The sequence below is a fragment of the Natator depressus genome, chromosome 23 (assembly GCF_965152275.1).
Source record: "Natator depressus isolate rNatDep1 chromosome 23, rNatDep2.hap1, whole genome shotgun sequence".
NCBI classification, from domain to species: domain Eukaryota; kingdom Metazoa; phylum Chordata; order Testudines; family Cheloniidae; genus Natator; species Natator depressus.
In genome coordinates, this window is record NC_134256.1 from 11,663,748 (window position 1) to 11,677,238 (window position 13,491).

The 13,491-nt window shown below is 45.4% G+C and overlaps 1 protein-coding gene across 1 annotated transcript in view; it reads left to right on the plus strand.

The window, feature by feature from the left end:
- LOC141976806 (uncharacterized) overlaps positions 1-11,180 on the plus strand; it is a 117,920-nt gene extending 106,740 nt beyond the window's left edge. The window contains exons 15-17 of the mRNA XM_074937970.1: positions 4,382-4,408; positions 9,629-9,652; positions 11,062-11,180. Of these exons, the coding sequence (XP_074794071.1) occupies positions 4,382-4,408; positions 9,629-9,652; positions 11,062-11,180 (170 nt within the window). The remainder of the gene's footprint in view (positions 1-4,381; positions 4,409-9,628; positions 9,653-11,061) is intronic.
- The last annotated feature ends 2,311 nt before the right edge of the window (positions 11,181-13,491 follow it).

A 13,491-nucleotide genomic window follows, 5' to 3' on the forward strand; every position in this document is an offset into this window, starting at 1 on the left:
CAAGTGTTTCACCACCCTCCTAGTGAAAAAGTTTTTCCTAATATCCAACCTAAACCTCCCCCATTGCAACTTGAGACCATTACTCCTTGTCCTGTCATCTGCTATCACTAAGAATAGTCTAGATCCATCCTCTTTGGATCCACCTTTCAGGTAGTTAAAAGCAGCTATCCAGTCCCCTAATCATTTTTGCTGCCCTTCGCTGGACTCTCTCCAATTTATCCACATCCTTCTTGTAGTGTGGGGACCAAAACTGGACACAGTACTCCAGATGAGGCCTCACCAATGTCGAATAGAAGGGAACGATCTCGTCCCTCGATCTGCTGACAATGCCCCTACTTATACACCCCAAAATGTCATTGGCCTTCTTGGCAACAAGGGCACACTGTTGATTCATATCCAGCTTCTTGTCCACTGTCACCCCTAGGTCCTTCTCTGCAGAACTGCTGCCTAGCCATTCGGTCCCTAGTCTGTAGCGGTGCATGGGATTCTTCCGTCCTAAGTGCAGGACTCTGCACTTGTCCTTGTTGAACCTCATCAGATTTCTTTTGGCCCAATCCTCTAATTTGTCTAGGTCCCTCTGTATCCTATCCCTACCCTCCAGTGTATCTACCACTCCTCCCAGTTTAGTGTCATCCGCAAACTTGCTGAGGGTGCAATCCACACCATCCTCCAGATCATTAATGAAGATATTGAACAAAACCGGCCCCAGGACCAACCCTTGGGGCACTCCGCTAGATACCAGCTGCCAACTAGACATGGAGCCATTGATCACTACCCGTTGAGCCCGACAATCTAGCCAACTTTCTACCCACCTTGTGGTGCATCCATCCAGCCCATACTTCTTAACTTGCTGACAAGAATACTGTTGGAGACCGTGTCAAAAGCTTTGCTAAAGTTGAGGAATAACACGTCCACTGCTTTCTGTTCATCCACGGAACCAGTTATCTCATCATAGAAGGCAATTAGATTAGTCAGGCATGACTTGCCCTTGGTGAATCCATGCTGACTGTTCCTGATCACTTTCCTCTCCTCTAAGTGCTTCAGAATTGATTCCTTGAGGACCTGCTCCGTGATTTTTCCGGGGACTGAGGTGAGGCTGACTGGCCTGTAGTTCCCAGGATCATCCTTCTTCCCTTTTTTAAAGATGGGCACTACATTAGCCTTTTTCCAATCTTCCGGGACTTCCCCCGATCGCCATGAGTTTTCAAAGATAATGGCCAATGGCTCTGCAATCACATCCGCCAACTCCTTTAGCACTCTCGGATGCAATGCATCCGGCCCCATGGACTTGTGCTCGTTCAGTTTTTCTAAATAGTCCCGAACCACTTCTTCCTTCACCGAGGGCTGGCCACCTCCTCCCCATGCTGTGCTGCCCAGTGCAGTAGTCTGGGAGCTGACCTTGTTCGTGAAGACAGAGGCAAAACAAGGATTGAGTACGTTAGCTTTTTCCACATCCTCTGTCACTAGGTTGCCTCCCTCATTCAGTAAGGGGCCAACACTTTCCTTGGTTTTCTTCTTATTGCCAACATACTTGAAGAAACCTTTCTTGTTACTTTTAACATCCCTCGCTAGCTGCAACTCCAGGTGTGATTTAGCCTTCCTGATTCCATTCCTACATGCCCAAGCAATATTTATATACTCATCCCTGGTCATTTGTCCAATCTTCCACTTCTTGTAAGCCTCTTTTTTGTGTTTAAGATCAGCAAGGATTTCACTGTTAAGCCAAGGTGGTCGCCTGCCATATTTACTATTCTTTCTACACATCAGTATGGTTTGTCCCTGTAACCTCAATAAGGATTCTTTAAAATACAGCCAGCTCTCCCGGACTCCTTTCCCCCTCATGTTATTCTCCCAGGGGATCTTGCCCATCAGTTCCCTGAGGGAGTCAAAGTCTGCTTTTCTGAAGTCCAGGGTCCGTATTCTGCTCCTTTCCTTTCTTCCTTGTGTCAGGATCCTGAACTCAACCATCTGGTCACTGCCTCCCAGGTTCCCATCCACTTTTGCTTCCCCTACTAATTCTTCCCGGTTTGTGAGCAGCAGGTCAAGAAGAGCTCTGCCCCTAGTTGGTTCCTCCAGCACTTGCACCAGGAAATTGTCCCCTATAGTTTCCAAAAATTTCCTGGATTGCCTGTGCACCGCTGTATTGCTCTCCCAGCAGATATCAGGATGATTGAAGTCTCCCATGAGAACCAGGGCGTGCGATCTAGTAGTTCTGCAACTTGCCGGAAGAAAGCCTCATCCACCTCATCCCCCTGGTCCGGTGGTCTATAGCAGACTCCCACCACGACATCACCCTTGTTGCTCAGGCTTCTAAACTTAATCCAGAGACTCTCAGGTTTTTCTGCAGTTTCATACTTGAGCTCTGAGCAGTCATACTGCTCCCTTACATACAGTGCAACTCCCCCACCTTTTCTGGCCTCCCTGTCCTTCCTGAACAGTTTATACCCATCCATGACAGTACTCCAGTCATGTGAGTTATCTCACCAAGTCTCTGTTTTTCCAGTCACATCATAATTCCCTGACTTTGCCAGGACCTCCAGTTCTCCCTGCTTGTTTCCCAGGCTTTGTGCATTTGTATATAGGCAATTGAGATAACCCTCTGATCGCCCCTTGTTCTCAGTATGAGGCAGGAGCCCTCCCCTCTCACACACTCCTCTCAAATGCTGGTGTGTCTGTTTCAGACATTTGTGTGCGGAGAAAAGGTGTCAGAAAAAATCTCTCTTAAGATGGCTTCAGAGGACTGCTCCAAACTACACTCTATTATCTAGATAATTTATAGCTAATTTCTACAAAATACATAGATCATAATGACCCCTACTGGATCATCACTTTTCCTAACTTCCAATAAACTTCTACTATCAGAGGAGCCCAGACTCAAGGGCTTCCAACCACCAAGGTTTTCAGTCTCACTTGTTTCCTTTTCTCCCCCTCCTCCCATTCTTATTAGCAAAAACTGCCAACTAGTTTTGACCTTGCTTCTGAAAGCCTGTTTTCCAATTATCCCTTACCTATGTGGGGTTCTATTTTATTAATACATGGTGGCTGAATGCACATAATATGTTTGCAATTGGCTCGATCACATTCTAGGGTACACACATCCCTCAAATCTAGGGTAATATTGTGAGTGTTGCCATTTATTTCAGTGGAACCAGGATTTCACCTCACCTATTTCCTTCATCTAACCAGGAAGTTACTGAGCAGTTTATGACTCAGAGTCTGGAATCACTGCATGCTCAGAACTCCCAGTAAAGTCCTTGTGATTGCTGAATGATACCTCATAAATCAAGCAGGCTCTTATAATTGTGTACTTTTACTATTAATTAGCAGCTAATTTCTTTATTTGTTTAATCTAGTCGCTCTCTCCCTCTTGACACTTACGCAGTGCTCACCACTGGGGTTCTGGTTATCTTACAGTTTTAAAAAGTCACCACAATAAAATCTCCTTTTTCTCCCTCTTTTTTCTAACACCAATGTTGGAACATTCTTACTCTTAATGTTTGATTTGGTTTTGCTGTTCTGTTATAGCAGGAAAGCTAAATCAGAGGAACAGGTTTATATTTTTCAGCTGAAGAATGAGAATTATGGAGATTCTTTCAATTAGTAGAGATTGGCTATCATCCTGCTTCCACTGAAGTTAAGAAGAAGTTGCCATGTAAAACCATGGGAACATGATTTAACAATATGGGTGGGTGTGGGAGGGTGTCTGCACATACACATATATGCCCTTGTGTAACACTGAAAAAAATCCACATTCCGTTAATGATTGACAAATGTTTTCTCTTTACTGTTCACTCTCACTCAACAATATTGACAGAAAAGAGAGGAAAGAGTACTTGGTTATTTCAGGCCCTAATTGTAGAGAGCTGTGACTGAAGAGGAAACTTTAAATACATGTGGTTTTTTGTGTATGTTTTTTTTTAATGTCAATCCCAGTTGAATTAGAAATGTTTCTGACTTACTAGTTTTCAAAGCATCTTATGTTATTTTGCTGGTAATTGTAGAAAAGGGCTTAGTATTCACAGACACAAACACACACAGATACACACACACTCAAAACAGATTTGTCAGCATCACTAATACATGGGATTAACATGGTCTAGTACAGAACAACATCCACATGTCAGTAATACTAAAGGAGCTGGGAAAATTCCAGTTTATGTTGGGAATCTCCAGAGTGGGAGGTAGCTCTCTATGTGTTCTATGATACTGCAGTGACTTTTGAAAAATTGAGGTTATTGGGTAATGGCTGCTACTGCTTCCATTGACTTCATTGGGAATTGGATTGAGCTCTTAGAAAGGCCCGAGCAGGAAGGTCCTTGAGGAACCAGAAAACTTGCCCTTGAATTAATCTTTTCTAACCATTTTCATGTCTGTCTTTCAGAACCTGGTGAACTGAGAACTCAAATAGGTAAGAAGAATGACTTTTCAGTTAATGAAGTAGATCACTACATAGTACTCCTATTTCAGATCACAGCCAGCACAGGAGAGTCCAATATACAGAACGATGGGAAATGGTTCTATTTTCAAATGCTGATAACTTTGTGAAACATAGAATCATAGAAAGAGCCACCTTTGGGGCTCCAAATGCTCAGCCTTTTTCTCTGACCAAAGCAGGTTCATTTGCTATTTTTTTTTTCCTTTTCTCTCTCATTCTTTTGACTGAGAAGACTTTGACAATTCACCTGTGTACGTACTTTTTTCTAAATGTTCTTAATTGCCCTCAGGTCAACTTTTCTAAGGTTTTCAATTTTGTATAGCAGCTGCGCCTCACTGATCAGTTTTGTTCAATTTTGCTCTGGAAGAGGAGGTTGATTTGGACTATTGCTAGTTATGAGCTTCTGAAAATCATATACCGAGTTTGTGGAGTAAGTTATTCAGCTAAACATTTCAGTTCAGTATTGGAATCATGCACATGCAACTATCATAGTCTTGCATCATCTTCCCAGTCACTAAAACTGTTCCAGACAGGCCTGTCATGCTACTGTACTAGATATGGTCTGCCTTCAGGTCTTCCCTTTTAGCAAGGTACACACCAGATGTGGTCATCATAAGATCCTTTAATGCTCTGCCAGGTATTGGGGAGGTTAGCTTGAATAAGTTAACTTACTTACAATTCCACCTAGTCACTGAAAAGTATGATATAGTTACTTTTCATTACATCTCCCCCTTGAAGTTCGACATTCCTGTCATTTACAGAATTTATTCTTTCTCGCTATTTTTGAAGTTCACTATGTATCAGTCTGTTAACTGTCTCTGAATCATACTGGTTTTCTAACTATATGTGCAGAATGCATAACAGCTTGGTCATCTGGCTGTCCATTAGTGTCAAAGAGTTCCTGTGGGGTCATCTTCAGATTCTACCTTCACCATGCCTGTGTTGATTTTTTCTTTCTAAGGAACAAACTGTAGATGTTGATGGCTTCTTTTGAACTCTCCACTGTTGGTCTCTATCACATATTATCTGGTTGCTGAATTCTTTTTCTTCAGTTCCTTTAATAAGCTTGTTTTATAATTCAAAATGTTGTAAATATTTGTTCCAGTCTGTCCATCGTGAAGGTTTGTCAAAACTTCAGTTTTCTGTTGCATTGTAGAGTGGCATGTTGATGAGATCCTGCAACCTTACTTCTTGTTCCTTCTGTTTGCAACTTTCTGTTTTCCCCTGGTTGTGTTCTCCTCTGCCACTAATTAACTTCTAACAGATGTCATGTCCAGTGCCAGATTTGGACTGGCCACATGTCTTCCTTCTGACACAGGTACACACCACATGTTTTCATCAGAAGATCCTTTCATGCTCTGCCAACTATGGCTCAGGTTAGTTTAAATAAGGTATTTTGCACACCATGCCAATTAGTGGCTGAATAGTAGAATATAGTTGAAAATTCCATTACAAGGCATGGAAATTTAGGTTCTAGTAAAAATCATCATCTTACTTTGACTGTTTCACCCATTAAAATGCCTGCAGCCCATAGGAAAGGTGTGCAGGTGTGGGGATCAAGAGGCCCAACTTGTCCAGAAGTCAGCTGAGGAAATGGTGTCAACTTGAAATCTATACAGGCCGTAAATCATGCCTGCACGCAATTTACAGTTGTGTTCCTGATATCTGTCACAGAGTACGGCTGCTTAGAATTCACTAGTTACATCAATATAAAACAGGAGTAAATGAGAGAAGAATTAGACCTAATTGCTGTTATTTAGATAGCTAAATTGTAATATTAATATCAATAATAATAATAATATTGATTAATTTAAACTCTAGATGAGTAAATTATGACTAAACTATTTAATTGGAAGGGCTTAATTCTCCTTATTTTGGGGTAGTGGCTGACATTACAGGAGTACAAAAAAATGCCTAAAACTTATTCTAATACATTCAGTATGATCTTACACTTCTACAATCGTATACCCCAATCTTGCAAGTGGGTCTGTGAAGGTGGACACTTTTGTCTACACAAATCCTCACTGACATCAGTGAGGATCCAGTCAGTCAAACATCTGCACATGTGCATTTATTTACAGGACTAGGGACTTAGCAAGAACCACAAAAAAATGAAATAGTGATAGACACAAGGAGATCAGTCTATTTGGCTTAACAAAGGAAAGATTAAGGGGTGACTTGATTTTCTATAAGTAGCTACATGGAAAATAAATTTTTAATAATGGGATCTTCAATCTAGCAGAGAAAAGTGTAACATGATCCAATGGCTGGAAGTTGAAGATAGGCAAATTCAGGCTGGAAATAAGACATTTTTACAGTGAGGCTAATGGACCATTGCAACAATTTAGCAAGGGTCATGAGAGATTCTCCATCACTGACAATTTTTAAATGAAGATTGGATGGTTTTTTTTCCTAAATTATCTCCTCTAGGAATTATTTCTGGGAAGTTATATGGCCTTTGTTGTTATACAGGTCTCTTCTAGCTTTAGAGTCTATAAATCTATTAATTTAAAAAAGGTGGATTCTTCTTTGAGTGATTTCCCATGTTGATTCTACTGTAGGTATGTGCGTGCCTCGTGCACAGATGTTGGAGATTTTTTCCCTCAGTGGTACCTGTCAGGGTGGCTTGAGCACCCTCTATCAATATGTGCTACTGTGTGCGGGTATAAGAAGCCAGAGCCACCCTGGACCCCCTCAGTTCCTTATTGCCAGTGATGGTTCATGGAGCGATTTCAAACTTGTTTATTGTAAATAATTCATTGTAAATAATTGTGGTTAATTATTGTTTGTTGTTAGATAGTTTCTTATGTAACTTAGTGTTAGATTTCTGTTTTTCTTTTTTTTTTCTTTTTTTGTCCTTTGGGACAATTTATTTTGTTTCAGTATCGGATTTGAATTCAATGGGAGGGATAGAGAATGCTCTGTCAACAGAATCAGCAGAGTTGAGTACCAGTACTGAAGGGACCACGCCAGTGCTATAAGGATGAGACAAGCATGGTCCTTTTTTATTTTGGATAAGACTCTGGGGAGCAAAGGAATTGTAGGGAAGGCATAAAGAAGCGATTGTTTGCAATCCTTGAATAATTTGTCCTAGAATTTAGCAATGTTCCCCAGCTTGTGTAGCCATATTGACTCAGGAGTGCCTACTGGATTGCAATCCTGAGTTGCAGGCCCCATAAGGAATAAAATTTATGATCGAACAGGTCTACTCTTTTTGAGTCTTTGCTCTTAAATGTGATGGCTTGTTATAAGAACAGTAGGACAATGGAACAGGCTGCCTAGAGAGGTTGTGGAAGCTCCTTCATTGGAGGTTTTCAAAAAGAAGCTGGGTAGCCATCTGTCTCGGATGGTTTAGACACAACACATTCTGCATCTTTGCAGGGGGTTAGAGTAGATGACCCTTGCAGTCCTTTTTACCCCTCTGGTTCTATGATTCTATGACATGTGCAACACATCCCAAAGAACAACAATTAAGGAAAAGCAGAAAACCATTTCTTACAGCACTTTGTTACCATGTATATGATATCTTACCAAATTCTTTCTTTGAAAAGAGAGGAGTCATTTTTTGGGCCGGACCCTTGCGGAGATAAAGAAAGAAGGAGGCATGCGTCAGGACCCTAATTGGGCCCTGGGTGATTGCTACTTCCCACCACCCAACACAGATGTAATGAGGTAGAGTAGTGCCCGTATAAGAAAAATTAAAACTACTGATTATTCCTCAAAAAAAGTTTTTAATGACTTTTGACTATAAAGGCAACACAGACAAAATAAGAAAAGCAAGAATAAAGACCAACACTGAATAAGGATTAATATAAATGGCAAGTTATACTGAAGACAAGCACAAGTACATGTAAAGTTATTATTCATCAGCTACTTACTACTATTCTTAACACTATAGAATCAATACAGACTTGAGATCAATTCAGCTCAAGCAACCAGACTTCTTTACTCCATAAACTTATACTGCATGCAACCAGACTTCTTTACTCCATAAACTTACCCTGCATTTGTCCGAAAATACGTTACCCTTCAGTCGGCCGTTTTCTGCACTGGTCAGGTACAGACAGTCGAGAAGTGCACGTCCTTTCGGTTCAGGAGGTGTGGGTGAGGTTTCCCTTATGACCGAAACACACACACAGTCCCGTGCCTTGTACTTTTTATCTGATCTGTTGGCCATGTTTTAAAACAGACCAACCAATTAGGGTAGGCCAAATTTTCAGTGTAGTTAGTGTTGTTGATTTGACTGTATAATTTATGGTTACTTATCTCATTGTAGCCAATTGTTTCATAGATTATTTTACCACATAGGAGTCAGCACGTTTTGACCACAAATCTTAGCTTCCTTTTGCAAAGCTTGCTTTTTAGAGTTTCCGGAAGTTTGAGGCCTAACGTTGACAATACTTTTGTTCAGTTCAAGCTTGACAATACAGTTGTTCAAATTATTCACAACCCTGTGAGAAGTTGAGTTCCCTATGAAATGAGAGTAATAGTCCTTTCATTTTCCCACCCTGTGTCTACCTTGTTTATGGAGATTGGGAGCTCTAGGGGCAGCTCCTCTTACTATGTGTATGGAGAGTGTCTTGCACAGCAGGGCATTGATTGCATTGTTCTAGATGTTAGTGTTATACAAATAAACAATAATAATACTCAGTGACTGTCTTTACCTCTTTAGTTTAAAATGCTTAAAGACTACATTTGCTAGGTCTGCAGAGTTTGTAATCTTCTTCCACCAAAAGTATCTGGTTCATGGAGCTTAGAAAACATGTCAAGTATTTCTGAGGCTTCTAAGTATCTCAAATTTCTGGTTGAAAGGCATTTTTTTTAAAAGAATGTATATGCTGTAGTTTGTTTGAGCTTGGATCCACAATCTTTGTCCATCTTATTATCATGACGAGACCATTTTCAATATATGGATCCATCTCAGGGTTCAGATTTCAAACACCACCTGTTTGGGTTCTGTCACAACTCTAATACTAATTATAACGGAATCCTCACTCTCCTACCATAACTATTTCTCTCAAAGATTTGAATAATTAGTAATATAATTACATAATTCAAAAGTTTTCTATAAAGTTTTACTATGATGTTTAAGAGTCAATTAAATGAAAATGTAAGTGACAGGAAAGTGCAATTACCTTTTGGAGAAAAACAATGTGGATTTAAAAATATATATAATATTGTTTTTTGTCTTAGCAGAGACAGCTGATCCAGCCAAGGGTATGTTTCTATTGATTCCTACATGTACCACAAGAGTGGGTTTGTTTTATTACTTGCTTAGGAAAGCTAAATACTCTAGAAGTTAGGGAAGCTAAAACCAGTAGGGTTTCTGAAAGACCATAAGGGGTCAAACACTGGGCAAGGGAAGGAATGTCTTGAGGTTTTGTTGTTTGTTTGTTTGTTTTGTTTTTAGAAGAATACTGTCTATTTTTTTTTACCTATATAAGATTCCATAATTGTTGCTCTGCCTGTGTATCACTTTGAAGCCTAGAATATCTGTTGAGTCAGTGTGATGTGACAGAAACAGCTACATGTATGGTTAAGAGAGCTCTTTTTTGTTCAGAATATCACGAGGTTCAATCATCACTGGGATCATGATCTGTTTCTATCCAGTTTTTAAGTTCTCAGTCATTGAATTACATCTGTGTGACAGTTACAGCATTGGTTTTCAGCAAGTTCATATACATAGTGTGACAAAGTTCCTCCTCTACCTTGGTGGGTCTTGCGCTTATTGGCGGATTTACTCGCCTTGGAGCTTCACAGCGGCCCTCAGATGGGGCGTATTCATGAACCCACAGTCCAGATCAACTCCTCCTGTGTCTGACCAGGAGTTGGGCAGGCCCGGGTTCCCCCCAAACCTCCCTCTACTCCAGGTTCCAGCCCAGGGCCCTGTGGAATTCAGCTGTCTAGAGTGCCTCCTGGAATAGCTGTGCGACAGCTACAACTCCCTGGGCTACTTCCCCATGGCCTCCTCCCAACACCTTCTTTATCCTCACCATAGGACCTTCCTCCTGGTGTCTGATGATGCTTGTACTCCTCAGTCCTCCAACAGTATGCGTTCTCACTCTCAGGTCCTAGTGCCTCTTGCTCCCAGCTCCTCACACGCACACCACAAACTGAAGTGAGCTCCTTTTTAAAACCCAGGTGCCCTGATTAGCCTGCCTTAATTGATTCTAGCAGCTTCTTGATTGGCTGCAGGTGTTCTAATCAGCCTGTCTTAATTGTCTCCAGAAGTTTCCTGATTGTTCTGGAACCTTCCCTGTTAGGAGACGGAATCGTTTCTTCGTTCGCTCCTGAGCTATCTGCTTTCCTTTCTTTCCTGAAGCCCCCTGGCCCAGATTTTTCACACTTTTTCTTTCGCTTAGTTTCCCCCCCCCGCGTTTGGGCCGGACGCTTTGTTTTTTTGGTTTCGTTTTCTCCCGCTTTTCTGAGCTGCGTCAGTGTGCTGGCCGGTCGCCAGCACCCCCCCCGGATGCCTGCTTTTGGATTTTGCTTTTTGCTTAATTGAAACCCCCGGAGGAGGGGGGGAGGACTGCCGACCCGCTGTCCAGAGAGGGGAGTGGACGCCCCCAGACCCAGCCGTTTTGTTTTTTGCCTGGACTTTTTTCTTATCACTACAACATTCCTAGCTGCCGAGAGCCTTGGGACAGAGCCAACAGCTGCAACAGATGCCAGAGGCCGGAGAACTCGCCCGAGCAGTTATAAATCATCGTGGAGAGAAGCCGTAAGACTGAGGGATTTCCTTTGAATTATACCCTCGGGGGGGGGGAGTTGACTGCGTTCCAGCTGCGTCTGTGGCGGCACAGGGGTGTAGCAGGGAGCTACCCCCAGATCCACCGGTGCCCCCAACCCCCCCACCACTACTACGACTATCACGGCCCCCGCTGCCTCGTCCCTGCTGGCGATCTGCCATCTGCCTTCGGATCCAGCTGTTTGCTTTGGACTTTGCCTTTCGGACCGGACATAACAACCAACCAAACGAGACTCTTTGGACAATTGTGGTGGGTCGTCCTCCCTCCAACCCCCACCCCCCGGATTGTTTATCCCATAGTTTACCCCTACTACCGGACCCCGATTTTTGCCCCCCCCCCTTCTTCCGGTGTCTCCCTGTCTCTCCCTGCTTACAATGGCAGAGATGGAGAGACGCAAGGCCCCTCCAACGAAATTGGTTGTCCCTTCCCCATCTACCCCCCTGCCCACCCCTCAAGATTTTCCCACCGCCTCCATTGTTAGAACCCCTGCCCCCGCCCCCGCTGGGGCCTCGGCAGTGGGAGGCACCGGGGCAATTACTACTGCTGCTTTGGTTTTTGCCCCATTAGATTCTAGGAACCCCCCCCCAGTTCGACGGAAGGGTCGGGGCGGGCCGAAAGGAAAGGGCCCCGCTAAAGCCGCTGGGCCCTCCATGGCAGAGGCCGCCCCCACCACTGTGGCCTCATCATCGATCGTGGCACCCCTCCCAGCTGTTCCCTCCACCAGCTCTGCGACCGTCCCTCCCCCGGCCCCCAGGACGTATGCCCGGGCGGCGGCAGGCTCCCCCTCGCCTGCCGCCTCCTCATTTCGCCCACCCACTACCTCCGCTACCATCACTAGCGCCCGGGGCCCTCTTCCCGCCCTGACCAGGAAGCACGGTGTCCGTTGCCTCCTGGTGCCCGCCTCGCCCCACGTGGAAGCATACGTGCAGGCGTTGGCGAAGGTGGTAGGACCCATGGCCATTGTGGCGGCCTCCAAGATGTATGGGAAGGTCGTTTTCTTTCTGGCTTCGGAGACTGCCGCCCAGGAGGCGGTGGAGAAGGGCCTAGTGGTAGGAGGGGTGTTTATCCCCCTAGAACCGCTAGAAGATCTGGGCGTTCGCCTCGTCCTCACCTCCGTTCCTCCCTTTTTACCTAATGTTGCCCTGTTACCCGCTCTTTCTGCCCTGGGAAAACTTGTTTCTGCTATTAGCCCTCTCCCGTTAGGCTGCAAGGACCCCGCCCTCCGTCACGTCCTCTCGTTCCGCCGGCAAGTGCAGATTTCACTGCCGGCGGGGGTGCGTGACGGAGAGGCGCTTGAGGGGTCCTTCCTAGTTCCCTACCAGGGAGCCCGCTATAGGGTCTTTTATTCCACCGGAGAGGCCCGGTGCTACCTCTGCCGCTCGGCGGGGCATGTCCGTAGGGACTGCCCTTTGGCCCGGGGGAGAGGGGCACCTGAGACCCCCGAGACCCGGCAGGATATCGGCCCTGTCGTTGCCGACACCCCTGGCCACCCGGCACCTGAAACCACCCCTCCTCCCACCCGATCCAACGCTGCCCCCGTCCGGGCCCAAGAGGTATCTTTCCAACAACGCCCGGGCGACCACGGGAGTCCCGCTCTTGCTGTAACCACCTCGGCAGAGCCTCTGGAGGAGAGTGTGGCACAGCTATTACCAGGTGCAGGAGAGGGCTCGCCCCAAGGAGAACCCCCCGCCCCTCCTGCTGCCTCACCGCTATCCTCCCGAACCCCTGAACCTTTGCCTCCGCGCCCCGCTCCGCCCCCTGCTACTCAACCCCCAGATGATGCTATGGAGGGCTGGACTGTAGTCCAGGGGAAGCGAGGCAAGCGGAGGGCTCGAGCCCCGCTGCATCCATCTGACGCGGAAGCCCCCCGGAAGACCAGGAAGGGAGGTACTGACCTTGAGCCTCCCGCCTCGGCCATGAGTGAGATCCATTCGCTGGTGTTGGGAGGTGAAGATAGACTGGCATTGGAGGGAGGAATCCCCCCTCCGCGAGGGACCCTCCCCTCCGAAGCCCCGGAGGAAGCCCCTTCTAACCGGATACCACCTGAACTCCCTACGAACCCCGACGTGACCGTTGAGGCGGGCCCTAGCGGAGAGGCCCCCAGGGTAGTAGGAGTCGGCCTCTCCTCTGTGTATGCAGAGATTGAGGCCCTAGATTTGACCCCGGTCACCCAGGGAGGGGATGATTTACTGCCGGCCAGCCTCGTTTTAGGCAATCTCACCCCAGGCCCCCTTTCCCCATGTTCTCTCCCCCTGACTGCCTTTCCGGGTGAGCACCCCACGGAAAGTGCTTTATCACCTGATGCCA